This window comes from Podarcis liolepis, assembly GCF_965112155.1.
Source record: "Podarcis liolepis genome assembly, chromosome: 1".
Classification (NCBI taxonomy): Eukaryota; Metazoa; Chordata; class Lepidosauria; order Squamata; family Lacertidae; genus Podarcis; species Podarcis liolepis.
The window spans coordinates 27,548,811-27,569,148 of NC_139554.1; the positions used below are offsets into that span (position 1 = coordinate 27,548,811).

The following is a 20,338-nucleotide window of genomic DNA, read 5'->3' on the forward strand; positions in this document are numbered from 1 at the left end:
ACAGTGGTGGAAAAGGGTGCTGTGGGGGCAAAACTTGGAACTGACAGCAGCATGCAGTTTGGTGTTAAGGAACTGTAAATTAACCTTGCTGGGAGAATAAAAGTTGCTCTGGTCACCATGAAGTAGTAAATATGATTTTACTTTCCAGAGTTCAAAAAGATGCTTGTCACTCTTTTTAACATGACCACCAAACTCTGTGCTAGGTATACTTTTGACTATTTTCAGTTCATGGTTAACTTTGTTTCCTTCTGAGCCTTTCCCCTTTGGGCTTCTGCAAGGCAAAGAAATATGAAGCACAGTGGTTTGTTAAAAGCACAGGAACCCAGTGTGAAATATGTAGGTTGTGGCGTTCTATAACAGCCCAGTTAGCTGCCCTGAGAACAGTGTGAGCAGTGTCTTGGTGGCTAAAGTATTAATTATTCTTTTTTATACTTTTCTTTAAAAAAAAAAAGCTGAAGAAGAATCTAATAGGAGAAGACAAATGCAAGAGGCAGAGGATGTTTACCAGACTGGAATGAAAATCCTTAATGAAAGCAGTAAAAAGGCCCAGAAGAAAGAGTGAGTTACATGTGTGTGAGAGAGAAAGAGAATTAGGCCAGTTTTTAAATTTATAAATGTGACTGGCCAACTTTATTTTATACTGCTAAAATTTTGTTTTCAATTGCAAATAATACATAAAGAGGAATGCAGTGGTTTCAAATCCAACTTCATAGAACTGTTGCATTTACGGGGGGCAAGTGAAATTTTAAATAACTGTTGTGATGAGTTTAACTTGTCTCATCCAAGTATATGAGTAACTGTGATCTTGGATAGGTGGCAGAAAAGCCCAAGAAGGATCCGTAACCTGGGCACAGCTGCTGAGAAGGCTTCTTTCTACATTCTCACCAGATATGCCTTAGATATAGTTGTTTACAGTCTCAAGTTGGAGCTTCCATGTGTAGGTCTTCCATGCTAGAATGAAGGAACTGCCTCCATACCCCAAAACTACTTGGGTTCTGGCTATCTAGGAAACAAGCAAAGAACATTTGTTGTATGATACTGGTTCCTTGGATCCTTTCCTTTGTAGGTTTCTGGCCTGGTTTTGTTACTGAAACCTCTTTGGTTACAGCGGTGGGTGGTCCATGCTATGAACTGAGCAAGGGTGTGTTTTTCTGTTGGCTCTGCTGGACCTCTCCGTGGCTCTCAGTACCTTCCACTATGGTATTCTCTAGGGCAGGGCTTTCCAAACTGTGTGTCACAACACGTTAGTGTGTCGGCTTCAGTGTGTAGCTGTGTCACGTGAACGCTTCCCACACTCCTCCTGGGGGTGGAAAGGGGTTAGTTTAACCTCCGGTTTTCCAATAAAACTGAATTACTGTGTTGCGAAATGATGCATATCTAAAAAGTGTGTCACCAAAATGAAAAATTCGGAAAGTTCGGCTCTAGAGGTATCTCACTGTGTTGGGAGAGGAGCACCATTTTATGCCTACCCCTACCTTGCATAGCAGATGGTTCCTGCTCAACTTTGTGCCCTTACAGAATTCTACAAAATTTTGTCTAGTCCCCATGCTGTTTACTATTGACATGAAATCGCTGGTGCTGGGTTTTGTGGATTTGGATTTGGGTGCCATCACTTTGCAGATGATACTTACTTACTTACTTACTTACTTACTTACTTACTTACTTACTTGTGTTCACACCTATTCTTTTTCTTTAAGAGCCTATCAGTATCTTATGAGAGCAGCTGACATGAATCATACAAAAGCAATGGAAAAAGTGTCTTACGCCATGTTGTTTGGGGACTACTTGAAGCAAAACGTTCGGTCAGCTAAAGAACTCTTTGAGAAACTGACTGAAGAAGGATCTCCTAAGGGGCAAACAGTATGTATACCTTCAAGTGTCCTCCTTTGTTAAGCAGTGTATGAACGTTTGTAAAATTTTATATGACTTGCGTTGTGTGGCTTGTTCTAAGGAGTGTGCATTTCCTCTGCTCGTTGGCAGCCCTCCTTGCATGCAACCTGCCAAAAGGAATGATCAACCTGTTTTGCTGCCACTGTTTCTGTGTTATAAGGCCTCATATACCTCCAGGGCACCTATGGCTGATGTAAGGTTTGCCTGCTCGCTCGGTGTTACCTAAAATAGTTTGCTCATATCAAAGCACATGTTCAGCTATCCACATAGATCGTGCTCAGTTGCTCTGAGAGGTATGGCAGCAGTTCTCAGGGTCAGCCAAGCAGGACAGGTGGTTTCAGTAAGAACTACATCTGCGTCATGTTCATACCATTTTTAAAGAGCTTCATAGACTTCAGCTAGGTTTTTTTCCTCTTCAGAAAGGAAAAATGAGGTCGTTAAAGTGATGCAGAATTACCTGTCTAAATTATACTTTTTCCTTAACGGCAAATTTATTACTGAGATTAGTAAAACCTGACTTTCCATTCCATTTTAATCTCTCAACAAGCATATCACGCCTTTTGGTATCCACGTAATCTTCACTGAGTTGGAGCCAAAATAAAATCCTGTGTGTAGCTTCTGTTGTGGTTGGCGGGGCCGGGGGGTTAGCCCATCGAGGAACATAAAGGTTGTATTGTTGTGAGGTTTTCCTCCTATTCTCGCTGCAAGCCTATTTTTAGATTGGCTCACAGACAAATGAACTCTAAGGGTAGTAATCTCCATAATAAACTTTTAGCTTGTGTACCGTACTATGTTGCTTTAAAATTTAAGATTCAGGTGTTCTTTTCCTGTGCTGCAAATGTTCTGCCTGGTTACTGTTGTGAAATGCCTAGTTTGTTGACACTAACATAAACATGTTATGTGGACAGTATTTCAAATCCTTTTACTTAAAAAGCTACGTACGGTTGCAAAAATCCATATTTTCCAAAAGAGTAGTTGTGCACGTTTCTTGTAACACCTTAAAGATTAAATAAAATTAAAAAAAACCTTGTGACTTACTCAAGCCAGATAAGCAACCCTTGCACTGCGCCTGAAAGGTCAGGTATATTGCATAGATATAACTCTGCTATCTGCATACTTTGTATTAACAATAAATATATAAGCACAGTAACCTTGTAAAGCAGGTTGTAATGGTAGTTAAACCAGTCCTGAAATCGCCACTTGTGAACTGTGTTCTTCCATTTCAGGCTCTTGGATTTCTCTATGCCTCTGGCCTTGGTGTTGATTCCAGCCAAGCAAAGGTATGGCAATGCTACAGATGTTTCCCCAGGTTTTTTTCTTATGAATATGCCAGTAAAAATAATGTTATTAACCAGCCTCTGCTTTTTTTTCTGTAGGCACTAGTTTATTACACTTTTGGTGCCCTTGGAGGAAATTTGATAGCGCATATGATTCTGGTAAGTCCATTTGTCATCTAACACACAAGTAATTGAATAAAACCTGCAATGTATCATATTACCAAAAGGAAAGCATATTACAATATCTAAAAGTACAAGGTGTTCTGTTCTGAAGCATTCGTTTTATTTTTATGGCTTAGTCTGTTTTTAAGTGCAACATTTCCATGTTTAGTACTTGAGACCAGCTGGATAACTCAGTTGGTTGCAGCATGGTGCTGATAACACCAGGGTGGCAGGTTCAATCCCCGTACGGGAGAGCTGCATATTCCCGCATTGCAGGGGGTTAGACTAGATGATCCTCAGGGTCCCTTCCAACCCGGTGATCTCTTGTTTCTAAAGGTCTTTAAATCAGTCCCTTGGTATAAAATAATTGCTTCAAATCCTGCTGTATAAATAATGCAGTTGCTCCTAACTTAACACTATGAATGTGCAGCTGTGAATCCTCAACATCTCTCCGTAGACCACAGTTGAGGAGTCATCCCAGGGGAGTGCATGCCAGCAGTGGCAGAGGCTAAAACAAAAGTGGCAGGGGCGCCACACAAAAGCACACTCTCCTTCAAGCCCTCTTTGGTACTGCTCAGCTGTTTTTCCTGATCACCTGGACCACCAGGGGGCAGAGGTGAGGGAAGAGATCACTGTGAGAGGATGATGAAAGTTCACACCCTGGTTTAGCTATTATGGAAACAGCTGTGCAGTGACAAAGAAGGGACTTGGAGAACTGCTGCTTCAAGGCACTCCAAGCCTGTGGAGTACATGGCTGTGTGTCTCCTCCAATGCTCACAATCCTGTGCCACCTTCCCCTTCTAGTGGTGATTCTAGAAGATGGCACTTCTGTGGCCTTGCTTGAATTTCTGCTACGGATACGTTGGTGGTCTGGTCCAAACCACCAGTTCCCCTACCCCTGCATGAGACTGCTCACAGCACAGGCAGCCTTTTGTTCCCAGTTGTCTACACAAACATGTTAACTTTCCTCATTATTATTATTTTTTATTAAACATTCCTGCATGTGGTAGATTTTGGTCACATATGCAGGATGAGAAAGACGCAATAAAATTTGGTTTTCGGTGGGTTCTCAAGCTGCAAGCTATTATGCAGGGAACCACTGTGTGGATGTTTTTAAGAAAGCCTTCCATGTTCAAAAATGCCAGAATTATAACTGTGTTCGTAGTTTTTCATGAAAACAAAATCTAAACCTAGGACATTGAATATGTTTTTCACCTTTTCTCTCTGTCACCATCTGCTTGAAATAAATTCAGTTATAAAACAGCAAGATCCATTTTTTAAAATTTGTGTACTATTCCCAAATTGTGATGGATTTTTTATTTTTTTTTGTCGTCTTAATAGTAAGTTGGAATAACAAGAGTGGCTTCTTTCTAGGGCTACCGGTACTGGGCTGGGATAGGAGTCCTTCAAAGTTGTGAATCTGCTCTCACACATTACCGTCTAGTAGCCAATCATGGTATGTGTATGTTTGTTTAAACATCTATCTATATATTTCCTATATATCTATCTATATATTTCCCATTAACTAAAATGTCCACACTGAACTGTGTGCTTGTCAGGGTAAATGTCAGTATGTGAAAGTATGGATATCTTTTTCTGTTCTTCAGTGTGCCTTGAACAGAAATAAGATTAGCCTCTTAACATAAAGTGAAGCCATTATGCATTTTTAGCAGGACCGGCCCATCCCACTTCTCCACCTGAGGTGAAACGGAAATGTGCTGCTCCTCTCTATTTTGCCTGCCCCACCACTGCCAGCAGAAGTGATGGACCAGGTGGGATGCTGCCTCTTGCGTTTCCACTGCCTGAGGTGGCTGCTTCACCCTGCCTCATGGGTGTGCCGGCTCTGATTTTTAGGTTGAACAGAGAATCTGCACTGTGGCGAAAGCATAGAATACTTTTTGTAGCTCAGCCTAGTTTTAAGAGATTCAGTCTCTACTGTCAACAATATCATATTGATTTAGGTTTCATTTCAGATTTATTGGCTGTTTCTAACACACAAGGTATGGTTCTATTACAGTTTTCTGTTTAATCTCTTGCAACCCATGCTTGGTAACTCCTAGTCCTCTTTTATAGGGCTTTTGTATATTTTGGGTTTTTTAGGTGTATGTACAAGGGGTGTTAAGTTTGTGCATAAAAATGTGCAAATGTGTGCCGCTGAGGTACACTTATTAGGGCACACAGAGAGGAAGCTGCAGCCAGCCATTTGATTCTGCGCTTGGTGGCAAGTATGCTACTATGTGCAGTGCAGAACAGTCCTGAATCTGACTGGAATAGTTCCTCTCCGTTTCTTTTGAGCAATTGTATTTGAGTAACTGCTAACCAGGGTTCTTCTTCTCTCTCTAGTGGCTAGTGACATCTCTCTAACAGGAGGCACAGTGGTGCAGAGAATTCGTCTTCCAGATGAAGTAGAAAATCCAGGAATGGCAAGTGGGATGCTAGAGGAAGATTTAATACAATATTACCAATTCCTAGCTGAAAAAGGAGACGTTCAAGCACAGGTATGGCTAGATAGAATGGGAAATGGTTGTTCTTGGAGAATGGTATAACAGCAACATATACGTAAAGAGCTAGAAAGCTATAGGTCATACATCAACGTCACTGACTTCATGATAAGATTACTGCAAAGCGCTCTATGTGGAGCTTCCCTTGTTCTTAATCTGGAAGCTGCAGTTAGCACAGTTGCTGACATGAATGAGACCCTCTCATATAACACCTCTGCTCAAAGGACTGCGCTGATTGCCTGTTGGATATTGGTCCAAGTTCATGGAGTTACTATTGCTTTATAGAGGCCTTAATGACCAGTTTTCTTGGGGGGGATTGCCTTGCCCCATATGTGTCCACTCAACCTCTTTGATCTGCAGAACTGGCACCATTACAGGTTCCATACAATATTTGTTCCACATTATAAGAAATTGTGCTTTTATTAGTTTGGCAGCACTTTGGAACTCCCTGCCTATTGACATCAGGCCTTCACTGTATTCTATGTGGTGCCTGCTTAAAATGACTGTCCAGACATACGAAAAATACATGTGTTTTATTTCTTTTCAGCTGCTGTTGATTTTAATCGTTGTTTTTTAATATCTTTAAATACTCATTTTCAGCAACAATGTTAAAGTTTTATTTCATATTTTTTTGAACCGCTTACAGAATTTCTTACATGATATTTGTTTTTAAAAGTAATTAACAATAGAAGGTTGACATGTTGGGGCAGGTGAGAAAGATTGTATCATAGCAACTAAACTGGGGATAGGAGTCTGTGATCCTCCTCCACATATTGATGGACTCCAACTCCAATCAGCCCCAGCCAGTGTGGGCAGTGATCACGGATGATGGGATCTTTAGTCCAGCAACACTGGGAGGATCGTAAGTTCCCCAACCATGAACCAAACAGTTTGGCTGTGGCATTTTGAGCACATGAGAGCTTTAGGGAGGAATGCATGACCTCTAAAGGTAGAGGAACAGAGACAATTTTGGTCTCCTTCACTTTTTCAAAATGTCAGTGACAGTCAAATTTAATTAAAATGTGTGTGTTGTCCTCCTGTAAAGTCATGAATGCGTCCATTCAGCGGCACACCTGTGCTCTGTGCAGCACACTTCAGAGTTTGACACATTTGTTTGTCTTCAGCACATTCAGTGGCCTTTTCTTATGTTTCTTAAGCAGGAACTGCCCATCCAAGAGGCTCTTGTTGTCCAAAGTTCACTGTGAAATTCATGATTGACCGAATTTTTGGCAGATACATTCTGACACAGCATTAACTGAACAACTTTGTATCTTTTTTTTATAATGCTTTTTATTAATTTTTAACATAAATATACAGTTTTAATCCAAATTTTCACAAATTCCATACTTTTGGACTTCCTTCAACTTCTCTGACAATCATCCATATTTAACTCTTGCTTACGCATTTCTTCTGTTCTCTATTGCCATTAGTCCCCCCTCCAATCATCCATTTTCATTTAACAATATACCTCAGTTTTTACAGTGCTTCTTTAAACCCCAGTAGCATTGTTTGTACTTCACATGTACTTTTCAGATATTCCACAAATTTCCCCCAGTCCTCGGTGAACTTTTGGTCTCGAAGATATCTAACTTTCCCTGTTAACTTGTCCAGTTCTGCATAGTCTGTTAATTTCATCATCCATTCTTCTTTCGCCGGTATTTCCTCTTGTTTCCACTTCTGGGCCAGTAGAATTCTTGCTGCTGTAACTGCGTATTGAAAAAGTTTATAATCCTTCCTTCTTATTTCCTTCCCTGTAATCCCTAAAAGTAGGGCTTCTGGTTTCTTAACAAATGTATACTTCAACATTTTTTTCATCTCATTATATATCATCTCCCAGAAGCCCTTCACTTTATTACACTCCCACCACATATGATAAAACGTTCCTTCTTTTTTTTTACATTTCCAGCACTTATTACAGGTTTTATACATTTTTGCTAATTTTACCTGCATTAACTGAACAACTTTGTATCTGAAAAACAACCAGACATAATACTACACTCATAACCTACAGACATCCAACTTAACAATCAGCATTAGAATCCTTTTTTCTAAAACACATAAGTTTTCAAGTCATAGCATACTGGTAAAGCAGTGCAAGCCGGTTGCCTGTGTGTGATCTGAGGCTGTGTTGTACTGGAAGGTTTTCTTTAGTTAGGCTCTCAAAGCTGATCATTGCATTTAGGTAAGTATTTAACAGGCCAGGAAACAGTGACTTGAATTGAAAAGGAAATTTGGATTGTATGGGTAGAACTCAAAGGAATTTTATTTTATTTTTTAGAAAGAAGAAGATAGGTGTGTTCAAACATAAATGTCATTTCTAGGCAAAACTGCTTCATCTTATGTGTGTGTTTGCCCACCTCTGCTCTAAAACATTCAGTCTGCAGCCCTAGGACGACACATGGCCCTCAGCCTAATTTCAAAGGCCCTCTGCAAGTGATCAGTTCAGAGTTCTGATCAGCTTGCTGGGGAGGGAGAAAGGGAGAAAATGAGGTGGCCAGCCTCCTTTTGATTCAGGGCCCCATCCACTGCTGAGACTTGGTCCCTGACAGATGACCCCTGAGCAAACATGCCCCTCAAGAGAAGGGTTGCCCACCCCTATTTTAATGTACAGTATCAGTAATTTATCACTGCTTGCTGGCTTCAGGTTATTGTGATTAATGAAGCAGGGCAATCACCTCCTCAAAGTATTTTCTTTCCCTTATTGCAATATGTTTTGCTCATTATATACATGACAAGTTTTCAATTAATGTTCTAGGTTGGACTTGGGCAGTTGCATCTGCATGGCGGAAGAGGCGTAGAACAAAATCATCAGGTATGGTTCATTTGCTGTTTTGGTAATGCAGTGAATGGTTCACAGAGTCTTAGTTGGAAGGGTCATCTAGTCCAGTGTCCTACAATGCTGTCCCCCATCCTATTTGAAACTATCCTGGTCCCTGCTTAGCTTTGCAAATGCGCTGGCAGTTTTATTGCTGCACCATTAGTAATCAATTAACAGTCAATCAATTTTAATCGCACATTAATTGCATTGTAATAGTATTATTAATTAATTAATTAATTAATTAATATTCCGCCCTATACCTGGAGGTCTCAGGGCAGTTCATATAAAAAGTAACTGGGTGCATATAAAAAGTAACTGGGCTGAAACTGGAATGCTATATGTATAATGCAGCAGCTATCTGTTCCTGTTGCTGTGTTATGACTGTTTGATAATAAGCACTTAAGAATTTCAGTATTTAATAGAAATCTTGAAGTTAGGAAAGTGAACATGCAAGGAGCATGTTAATGCACAAGGTGTATCTCAGCTCTTGTATTCTTAAGCTGTTTCATATATAAGATCATACATCTGTCTGAAATGAGAATCTAGTTTACATTGTGTATCTGAACCAAAGCCTGGCTTGGGTTGTTTCTGTTCTGGAAACATCCAGGTTAAACTGCTGTATTGCGTTAAATGTGGCACTGCCTTGAAAGATAATTTGGGGCCTACAGCTAATGCAGAATGCTGCAGGTTGGTTGCTAACTGGGACAAGAAGGCTTGAACATGTAACACTGGTTTCTGGCCCAACTTCATTGACTGCCAATTTGTTTCCAGCCTCAATTAAAAGTTGTGGTTTTGAGGCTCTGAATCACCTTTCCCCATATAAACCTGCCCTGACCCTGAGATCATCATTGGAGGTCCTTCTCTGAGCACCACCCCACAAAGATGGTCTGGAAAGTGACAATGAGAGAATAGGCCATTTTTGTAGTAACTTTCCCTACTATTGTAATGCTTTCCCAAGGGAGGCCTGCCTGGCACCAACTCTTCCATTGTTATGGCACCAGGAAAAACTGTTTTCATTTTCCTGAGCACTTGGGCAGCACCAGTAATTGGGTACTTTTACGCCAGTTAAGTTTATGTATTCTTTACTGTATCATCATGTTTTATGCTTGTAAATTGATTCAGGACATTATGTTACGGTAAACAGTTTATGAATTTAATTAACTAATACAAACTTGCTCACTTGGCTGAGTAAGCAGTGAAGCTGATTGTTATTACTGCCAAGTTTTCAAGATTGCCAGGTCAAACAACACAACAAAGAGCACATTTAACTGAGTTCTGGAATTACGTAGCAATAGTTATGGATGTTTTCTCTTATTCCATTCTCTAGCGGGCTTTTGAATACTTCAATCAAGCAGCTACTGCTGGTAACTCCCATGCTATGGCATTTTTGGGAAAGGTAAGACACACAGTACGTTCGGGAAGATATTCTGGGTTGTCACTGAAATCAACTGGCTAACTGCTTTAAAAAAATAATAATCTAAAGGTGAACCTGGGTGCTTAAGATGGGCCTTTGGTCTAATTCAGCAGGGCTGCTCTTATGTTACATCCCCCCCACCCCGAAAAGTTTTTCCTTTACGTGTTTTTAAGACTTTAGTTAGTTGGGCAGCAATGTTTCTGCTTTAGTTAGAGCGCAAGTTACAGTAAAATGTACTAAAGTTTCATTATGCATGAAAGAGTCTCTCAGCTCATGTCTCTTTTTCCAAAAAATCTTCAGTTACATTTTGTTCTTCCAGATGTATTCAGAAGGAAGTGATATTGTACCTCAAAGCAATGAGACAGCTCTTCAGTACTTCAAGAAAGCTGCTGATATGGTATGTTTCTACTAAATGAACATTTTAATTTTCATAGTTGTCATAAAAGTACAGTGTTTGAGGTCCCAGTCAATTGGGCGCATGACGCCTTGTGCTGATGGTACACAGGCCGCCAAGCCAAGAATTATTTATGAAATCATTCTTGGACGTTGTCAGAGGCAGTTTACAGAAAAAGAAATACTATACAAAATTGATAGTGGCGGTCATATAATCAATAACCAAAGACAGAGAGCAGTTTAAAACAAATGGAACACCAACAGGACCAGTGTCTGAAAAAAGGAAGAGTTTTTAAGGCCCATTTAAAAATCAGCAGTTCTGTAAGGAGGGAGTTGCACAATTCTGTCTGTCATCACAGAAAAGGTTGTTTCTCGTGCCCCAGCTTAACTGCAGGTACATGGACAAGTCCTCTGAGGTAGATCTTAATGCCTGCATAAGTTTGTACAGGTGTAGGCAGTCCTTCAGATAATAAGTTCTCAAACTAGTTGGAACTTTGAAGGTCAAAATCAGCACTTTGAGATAACAGTTCATTCCTTTTCACATGCCTTCAGCCCAAGAATTATACCTTCAACACTGCCTGAAGCTATCAAGTTTCTGGCATCAAATTTGTCCTAGCTTTCAGTGGAATCAAGAATTTTACAGAGCACATACAATAGGCCTAAACTTGGCATTGTGATGCTTTTTTGAAGGCCTAAAAACATATGTTCTTTTATTCTTCAGAATGTTAGAAATACGTGGTGAAGATCTAGATTCAAACTTGTAATTGCATTCCAATTTATTCCCTTTCATTTTTTAGGGCAATCCAGTAGGGCAGAGTGGCCTAGGGATGGCTTATCTGTACGGAAGAGGTGTTCCAGTGGTAAGTCTGCCTGGCACTTTAATGTGGCAGTACTAATCTTCTAGGAAAGAGCCGTTTATGTGTAAAATAAGTGACTCACTTGCCTTGAAAAATTAAAGCCGTTTGTATTTATGTAGTGCCATCGCTCTGCGTGGTGCTTTAGGGTGCAAGAGGGCAGGGCTTGAAGCCCATAATTTGACGTGGGAGTGAAGAGGAGGAAAGCCAGAGGTAAACAGGGAAAGAACACGTATTTTAGTTATATGTTGTCGTGATTAGTTATGCTTGGGCATTGGGAATATGGGATTTTGCCAAAGGCTTCATAGAAAATGTAGGTTTTGAGAATATGAGGAAGTTCTGAGAATCGAAACAATAAAGTGCAGCAAGGGAGGAAATAGAGTTGCTTAAGAGAGCCGGGTGGGGGAGTGGGGTTGGCTGTTCTATGTGACAGTGCTGGATAACGGAAGGTCATATTCGAGGATGTATTGGGAACCAAGAAGGAGAGAGAGGGCTGTCCCATAAATCACAAGGAATCCCATTTAATCACAAGGAAAGGGAGCTTCTGCTAGATCTGAGAGTAGACAGGAAGCCCACGTAGGGTAACTTGAGATTGCCAGGGCTCAAGTTCAATATAGCTTTCCCCTTCTAGTATCAATATCTGTCTGCCGTGATATATCAGTTGCCCATTATCCACACTTTCCAGAAACAGCTGAAGACATTTTTGTTCTGACTGACTTTCCAAGCTGGACAAATGGGTCTTTATCACAAGTTTACACTTGTTAGAGTCTTAGTTTTCTTTTAAATGTATTTGTTGTTGCGTTTTTAACTGTTTTTAACTGTTTTAATTATATTGTGCGAAAATTGCCTTGAGATGCAGGCTTAGAAGTTACTTTAACTGTAATAATAATAATATAATCCAGTAATAGCTATAAAAGTGCCTGGTAAAACTTTCAAAGTGACGTAGAACTGCAACAATCCTGATTATCAGTTGTCTTTGTCTTCTTGCAGAATTATGAGCTAGCCTTGAAGTATTTCCAGAAGGCAGCAGAACAGGGATGGGTTGATGGGCAGCTTCAGCTGGGCTCCATGTATTACAGTGAGTGACTTTAAGCCTTTGTTCAGTATCTACAGCTTGGGGTCTGCAGTACTAGTTGGTGACCAGGAGGTGGCAGTTGCACTCAAAAAATGGTTGGATTTTTAAGAGTAAAAATACAGTGGTACCTCCAGTTACGTACCGTAGATTCCGGCGTATTAGGCAACTGGTCGTATAAGACGACCCCCCAATTTTTGCTGTTAAATTATAGAGTTTGGCCACTCGCCAAGCACTGCCGTTGCAGCAGCAGCAGCCTGAGGCAAGGCGTTTGGTGGGCAGAACTCCCTCCCTCCCTCCGGGAAAAGGCCCCGAGCGGCCGCCTCGGCCTCCACCGCCCTCACCTGTGGGGATGCCCAGCTGCTTGGAGCCCCGGCCGAAGCCGCGCACCACCTCGCCGTGGCAGGCTCTTCATGGCACCCGTGAGCCAAGCGAAGCTCTGCGCAGCCACGGCAGAGGCCAGATCCGGCTCCCACAGCGGCGGCAGGCGGGCGGGTGAGTGCTATGCTCAGAACTACTTTCCGTGTCACAGGAGGCTGCGTCCCCTTCTGTGGGGAGGGAGGAGGAGCGACGGCAGAAGGGACGCCTCTGCTCACCGGCTCCCTCTCCTCCTTCGAAACAGGTAGCTCCGCGTATAAGGTGTGTAAGGTGACCCCTGAATTTTGGGGTGATTTTCCAGGGATAAAAAGTCGTCTTGTACGCTGGAACATACGGTGCTTAATTCATTCCGGAGGTCTGTTCTTAACCTGAAACTGTTCTTAACCTGAAGCACCACTTTAGCTAATGGGGGCTGCTGCGCTGCCACCGCGCGATTTTTGTTCTCATCCTGAAGCAAAGTTCTTAACCCGAGGTACTATTTCTGGGTTAGTGGAATCTGTAACCTGAAGCGTATATATCCCGAGGTACCACTGTACTTTCTTTGTAATTTTTCATTTTCAATTTTGGCATAGAAATACAATGTACATAAGTTCCCCCCCTGGTGGCATCAAATTTATTTCCCCTGCTGTATTGTATTTGGTCATTTGAAGCCATTTCAAAGAACAGACCTGAGTACTTTCTCTTTTCTGTGAACAATAGGAAACTAAATATTATTTTACTGACGTGTGTGTGTGCACGCGCAGAGACAAAGAAAAATAATGTTGCACACAGCACATAAAACTCTGGAGTTTGTTACCAGGCAATGTAGTGGCCACCACCTTAGATGGCTTTAATAAGCATTTGGACAAATTGAAAACTTAAGAAGATCACGAATGGGACGCAGGTGGCGCTGTGGGTTAAACCACAGAACCTAGGGCTTGCCAGTCAGAAGGTCGGCGGTTTGAATCCCCGCGACGGGGTGAGCTCCCGTTGATTGGTCCCTGCTCCTGCCACAACCTAGCAGTTCAAAATCACGCTGAAGTGCAAGTAGATAAATGGGTACCACTCCGACAGGAAAGTAAACAGCATTTCCGTGCGCTGCTCTGGTTCACCAGAAGCAGCTTAGTCATGCTGGCCACATGACCCGGAAGCTGTAATCCGGCTCCCTCGGCCAGTAAAGTGAGATGAGCTCAGCAACCCCAGAGTCCGCAACTGTACCTAATGGTCAGGGGTCCCTTTACCTTTAAGAAGATCACCGGGGACGGGGCAGAAAAAAGCTCAACAAATTTTTAGATGACCTCCCCCCAAAAAAGCTCAACATTTTTTGTTGAGCCGCTGATTGTCTGGATTTTCACTTTGGGAAATATGGCAACCCTTGTTTTAGTGTTGACATTTTGTGTTGTGGCAGTATAGAAATACTTTTATAAATTCATGCAATACATAAATGCATAAAATGATAGCTGTGTATGGTCTTCAGTGCCAGAGACAGTATTCCTTGGAATACCAGTTGCTGGGGATCATGAGCAGGGATAGTCTTATCGCACTCATGTTTTGCTTGTGTGCTTCCTGTAGGTATCTGTGGCCACTGTAACTAAACAGGCCTTTGATCTAATTCGCTAGGGCTCAGGTTCTTGTTATGGGTTTATTCAAGTTTTTTTTTGCAGATTGGGACTCCTATCACACTTTGAATAAGGATTGGAGGCAGTGTATGTTGCTTATTTTAAAGATTGCAGACCTGCTTATCAAGAAGTAGGCCTTGTTGAACTTGATAGAACTCTGGCGTGAAATGTTTTTTTAGATTGGGCTGTGTGTTGGGTTATCCACCTTGGTTAATGAAGTGAAAGGCGAGATAAAACTTCTACAAAGAATCATAGAATAGTAGAGTAGGAAGGGATCTTGCACTAAAGCATCCATGGCAGATGGCCAGACAAACATTTGCAGCAGTATTCTGTAATCAGTACAATCCTTGTAAAGAAACTCACTACTTTTAATACCCAGGAGGCCTAATACTCAATGCTCTTTCAGAACTGAATGGGCTTTCCCGATAAACATTTAATATTTACTAGTGTTGTATATTTAAATGTTACTTTTTCCACTTTACTGTCATTTAGCTTTTGTACTTTTGGATTTATGGGGAGAACGCTGGTAAGCCAAGTGGCATCAACTTCAATCCTTCTAGCTGCCCCTAATCCTGTATTGTCACTTCTCTCTTTGCAGATGGAATTGGAGTCCAAAGAGACTATAAGCAAGCCTATAAGTATTTTAACTTGGCTTCTCAAGGAGGGCACATTCTGGCCTTCTATAACTTGGCACAAATGCATGCCACTGGCACTGGTGTCATGCGCTCCTGTCATACTGCTGTGGAGGTAAGCATTAACTTCCTTCCTTTGCAGACTTACAGGCAAGGCCTTAGCAGAGTTGTCGGTGATACAATCAAGCAGCCGTCTTTGCTCATGGGGTTGAATTTGCTTTAAGTGTTCTGACTGCTCTGAGTGGGATTCAGCTAATGAGTTCTATCAGCAGAAGCCCACATGAGGACTTGCACTTGCACAGCAGGGCTTCTCTCCCCCACATGCCCTCTGAAATTGTCTCTGAGAACCCCCAGAACAACATCCGGAGGGTGGAAAGAGGGAGACGTTGCATTTGGCAGGTTGCAATGCTTGTGCTGATGGAGCAATCCACATAGAGGGATGTTGAATTCCTCCCTCTTTGTTAGATCTGTACTCTTTTCGGTTCATGCTAAAAATAGTTTTATTTATATAGTCTACCCATATCCATAGAACGTTGATGTGTGTTTTAACCTGTTTGTAGTTTATTGCTGATTTAAATTATTTTAATGTAACTGTTTTACCGATAATTTTAGGGGTTTTTTTCCTCTTTGTAAACCACTTTGAGGGGTTTTTTCACAATTAAGTGGTGTCTAAATTTTATGAAATAAATAAATGCATCGTATTTCAGTTATGTAGTTTTAAGACCATGTTTGGGTCACAAATGTACAGGGTTTGAAAAGCTTCCAAGTAAATAAAGTGGAAGGACTTTTAATTCCAGTGTACTCAATTAAATGCTTTTGTAAGAATTTTTAAAAACTATTCTTAGCAGATTGCTGGTCTTTGGAGAATAAAATCTATTCTTCATCTGAGTTGTACAATATTGTCCTTAAATTTCAGTCCACTATAAAAACATGAACACTTTCCAAGTTAAACACTTTCCACTAGAATATAATATAAATTAAGGTGAATGCTTCTAAGTCTAACTTGAGAGCAACAAAATATGGTTATATAAATCTGAAGTCTTTAAAGCTGGGATGGGGAATTTGTTACGTTCCAGATGCTGTTGGACTCCAATTTCTGTCAGTCCCAACCAACATGGCCAATGGTCAGGGAAGATGGAATTTGTCATCCACCAACATCTGGAAGGCTACATGTTCCCCATCCCTGCTTTAAAGTAAACTTGGCAGATGATTTGTGCAACAGGTGAATTCCTGAATGAATTTTTATGTAGTGTTTGTCACTCATTTCCCTGCTGAATGGCTGTGCACCCTGATCCTTTTATGCCTTGATGCCTTCTGAATCTCACAAATGAAGGTTCTGCAGGAATACCTGTTTGTGTCTCCTCAATGTATTCTAAGTGGTTAGCTTAAAAAGTTGCAGCTATCTTGTGTGTGTTCTCTGCAGCTCTTTAAGAACGTGTGTGAGCGAGGCCGTTGGTCTGAGAAGCTTATGACTGCCTACAACAGCTATAAAGATGGCGATACGAATTCTGCTGTTGTTCAATATCTGCTGTTGGCGGAACAAGGCTATGAGGTTGCACAAAGCAATGCTGCCTTCATTCTTGATCAAAGTAAGGGATTGGACTACATCTTGTATACATTACTGGCTTGGTGCTGATTAGCTATGCCGTGATTTTTAGCACCGATGGTGGCTTCATATGTAATGATGCGCTTCTGGGGTTAGAAATAACCAACCTGAAACAGCAAGTTTCTTGACAAATCATGAGTTATAACTTAAACAGAATAATATATATATGTTCCATTATGAATAAAATCATAGAATGCTATAGTAAAAGTGTCCCTTCATTCGCCCCAAATGCCTGTCCAAACTGAGACCTTGCACTCAGTGGAGGTTGGTCCATTAGTGCAAATGGGACACTACCCCACTAAGGTCAGCCAACTTCCCACCTGCTTGCCTTCTTCCTTACATCCCATCCGGGGAGCTTTCTTCTCCTTAATCTCAGTGAGGATGGGGACAAACCTAGAATAAGTTTACTCTGCCTGCCTTTGACTCTGGTTCCACCTACTGTTGGCCCCTCTCTGCCTTCCCCCCTACTAGTTTCATTGGGCTTGCGCTTCTTCAGAGATGTCCAGGAAATCAATATTTTGCATGTGAAGCAATCACAATGCACATATTTCACATGCTCTTGCTTGTTGAAACTTAATGAATGGGTGCTATTGAAAAGACGATCTGTGTTAATCTTGGGCAATGTAGTGGGATTGTTGGGCTTTTTAGGTAATCGCTGAAGTACGTAACTGTTTAAATTGACCCATTAGCAAGCTTCCTACTGAAAACTAGTATAGGCACCATGTGTGTTCCGTCACCATGGCATTCTATCCCAGTGTTTTTGCGGCTCTAAATTTAAAGTAAACTACAGGCCAAAATATCAGTTATGGAGAGAATTCTTCTCCCACTGGACCAGAATTGCAGTTTTGGGAGGAGGGGAAGAAACAGGATTATAATATATAATATATTATTTTTAGAATAGAACCAGGGCCTGCTGTTTTTTTAGCATTTTCCAGGTCAGTAAGGAAACACTGGGAAGCCTCCTCTCCAACAAGGGAGGGTAGGTGTTCTTGCTACCTTTGGATATTTGAGGGTTTTCAAGCCTTGCTCTTACAGGATTGCTTCCAAAGAGAAGATTTCATGAGCAGAAACATTTGTTTTATTTTTAAATATGTTCTTCCCCAGGCTCTTAGATGCAGGATGGCATCTTGCAAAGGGAACACAGGGGCAGAAAATCAGTCCCATGAAGGAAAGTGTAAAACACAAACCCACCATCTGTGCTTGGTGGTGTGCAGGGGCCTAGTGTAAGCTCCTGATTTTGGTAGGCTCTTGCCACCAACCACCGTGACCATCAGGGTCTGGCAGACTAGATGCAGGCAAGGGGTGGTGACTGTGTGATGTGAATGACAGAAATCATTTGGTTAACTTTGTGCAGCAGAACTAGGAGGCTGTGCCCACCCCTACTCGCATTAGATCATCAGCCTGAATCATGTGGGTACTTAATCCTTTGGAAATTAAATATGACTTGTGTGTTTAATTATCCCAACATTTATTCTAATTCCTCAGAAGAGGCCAGCATAATAGAAGAGAATGAGACTTATCCCAGAGCCTTACTGCACTGGAATAGAGCAGCCTCCCAAGGTGAGTCATAACTCAAATTCTCTGGTTCCTCGGCCATAGCACACATGAGGAGTCCTTGTGGCAGATTCCTAAACAGACTGCTAAAGGGACCGAGAGATCCCTATTGCTGCTGTGTCTGTTCAGTAACTGGAAACAGATCATGAATAGGTTAAAGTCTTGCTTTGTGCCACCTGAATCCTCTCTTTCCTGCAGCCACATTTCTCTGACGATTGCAAAATACAGTCAGATCTAAGAAATCTTGCATATTACAGAGCTGAACTGATACTGGGTCTGCTTTTGCCATGTCAGTGCACTTGGCTCATTGTGAAGTAGCTGCTGTAATCAGCCTAAGTCCCAAACTTTGTAATTTCTGAAATGAAATTTCTGAAGGCTACCGTATTCTCAGGGTGCATTTCCATAACGGGGCACACATGTTCAACTAAATACCGCAGAATCAAATTCTGTCCATAGTGCCAGAAAATCTTGTGGTGGAATGAAATTCCTTCTACAGTTGGTTATTGGTCTGGGACACAAACCTACAATCCCTGGCAAACTGAAAGAAATGTGCCATATAGCCCACTCTTCTCTTCATCATGGTTGTTCTTTTGCTGATAGGTTATACTGTTGCTCGACTGAAACTTGGCGATTACCATTTCTATGGCTTTGGAACTGAAGTTGATTACGAAACAGCATTTATTCACTACCGCCTGGCAACGGAGCAGCAGCACAGTGCCCAAGCTATGTTCAACCTGGGCTATATGCATGAGAAAGGACTTGGTATCAAGCAGGTGAGCCACCTTGGGAGACATGGTCATTGTGAAATTTGTTGCAGCAAAATTTCCAGTATGGTCAGTTGTAAGAATCTCTTGCCATCTACTGTAGGCATTTGTACATAATGCACTGGGTGGCAGGTAGGGAGGGAAGGAGTTTTCAATCTGACTAAATGGAGACAAGGTCACCATTAATGAAAGTGCCTTGCATAATTATTATGCAATATATTGGGGTGGGGGGGGGGATATCAGCTTTCTGCTGTTATTTAGAAGTCGGCACCAACAAGTTCAAGTTAATTACTTTTGTCGTTCACGAATACATTTTAATTGTATGTATTTTGTAGGATATTCACCTCGCAAAACGCTTCTATGACATGGCAGCTGATGCCAGTCCAGATGCTCAAGTTCCAGTCTTCCTTGCGCTCTGCAAACTAGGAATCATTTATGCCTTCCAGTATGTACAAGAAACCAATGTAAGTAATGCAGAGCTTTTATAGGAAAAGAATGATACTGAAGGTACTTTGATGGTGGTGCATTCCTGGTCAGAATTACCTCTCTTCCCCTTCTTCTGTGTAACTGGCTTGACGTATAGATGTGTAATTAGAAACAGCTTTAAGGTGCAGGAACACTTGCCTGTAGATAGAGCAGTTTCTGCCAATGTGAAGTTTTCAGGTTGGAGGTTAATGTTTGTCCTTGTCTTCTGTCCCACTTTGCCTGTAAAAGTGTTTCCTTGTCACACTTGCTCCCATTCAGCTAGTGAAGTAGACTATACCCAAAATTGAGGGATGTGGGTGGCGCTGTGGTCTAAACCACTGAGCCTCTTGGGCTAGCTGATCAGAAGGTCAGCAGTTCGAATCTCCATGATGGGGTGAGCTCCTGTTGCTCTGTCCCAGCTCCTACCAACCTGGCAGTTCGAAAGCACACCAGATAAATAGGTACCGCTGCAGTAGGAATGTAAACGGTGTTTCTGTGCGCTCTGCTTTCCATCACAGTGTTCTGTTGCTCCAGAAGCGGTTTAGTCATGCTGGCTACTTGACCCAGAAAGCTGTTTGTGAGCAAACAGCAACTCCCTCAGCCTGAAAACGAGATGAGCGCCGCAACCCCATAGTCACCTTTGACTGGACTTAACCATCTGGGGGTCCTTTACCATTTACCCTTTTTTACCCAAAATTGACCCACTGCCCCTGTTGCAGTGCCTGACATCCTGGTGTTACCCTGGTTGACTGAGTTCTTAGGTAGTAATCCAGACTGTTCATGTTTTCACAAGACCCTTATTCATCATTATACTGGAGACTCCTTTGAAATTGTTGGATGTTATGCTGCAGGAGTAGCCAGCATGGTGCTGTTAGAAAAACCACAAGTGAAGCATGAAGGCAGTTTCCATCCCATGCTGTCCCTTCCCCCACAGCCTCCAGAACTGGTATTCATTGCCAT

The 20,338-nt window shown here is 41.7% G+C and overlaps 1 protein-coding gene across 1 annotated transcript in view; it reads left to right on the top strand.

Moving 5' to 3' along the window:
- Positions 1-20,338, top strand: part of SEL1L (SEL1L adaptor subunit of SYVN1 ubiquitin ligase) — a gene marked incomplete at its 5' end in the record, with an annotated part of 38,402 nt that overhangs the window by 12,228 nt on the left and 5,836 nt on the right. The window contains 16 exon segments of the mRNA XM_083501575.1: positions 453-558; positions 1,698-1,860; positions 3,117-3,170; positions 3,267-3,326; positions 4,704-4,785; positions 5,673-5,827; positions 8,586-8,642; positions 9,976-10,044; positions 10,382-10,459; positions 11,253-11,315; positions 12,300-12,387; positions 14,956-15,104; positions 16,413-16,578; positions 18,081-18,155; positions 18,750-18,922; positions 19,249-19,377. Coding sequence (XP_083357701.1) covers positions 453-558; positions 1,698-1,860; positions 3,117-3,170; positions 3,267-3,326; positions 4,704-4,785; positions 5,673-5,827; positions 8,586-8,642; positions 9,976-10,044; positions 10,382-10,459; positions 11,253-11,315; positions 12,300-12,387; positions 14,956-15,104; positions 16,413-16,578; positions 18,081-18,155; positions 18,750-18,922; positions 19,249-19,377 — 1,667 coding nt within the window.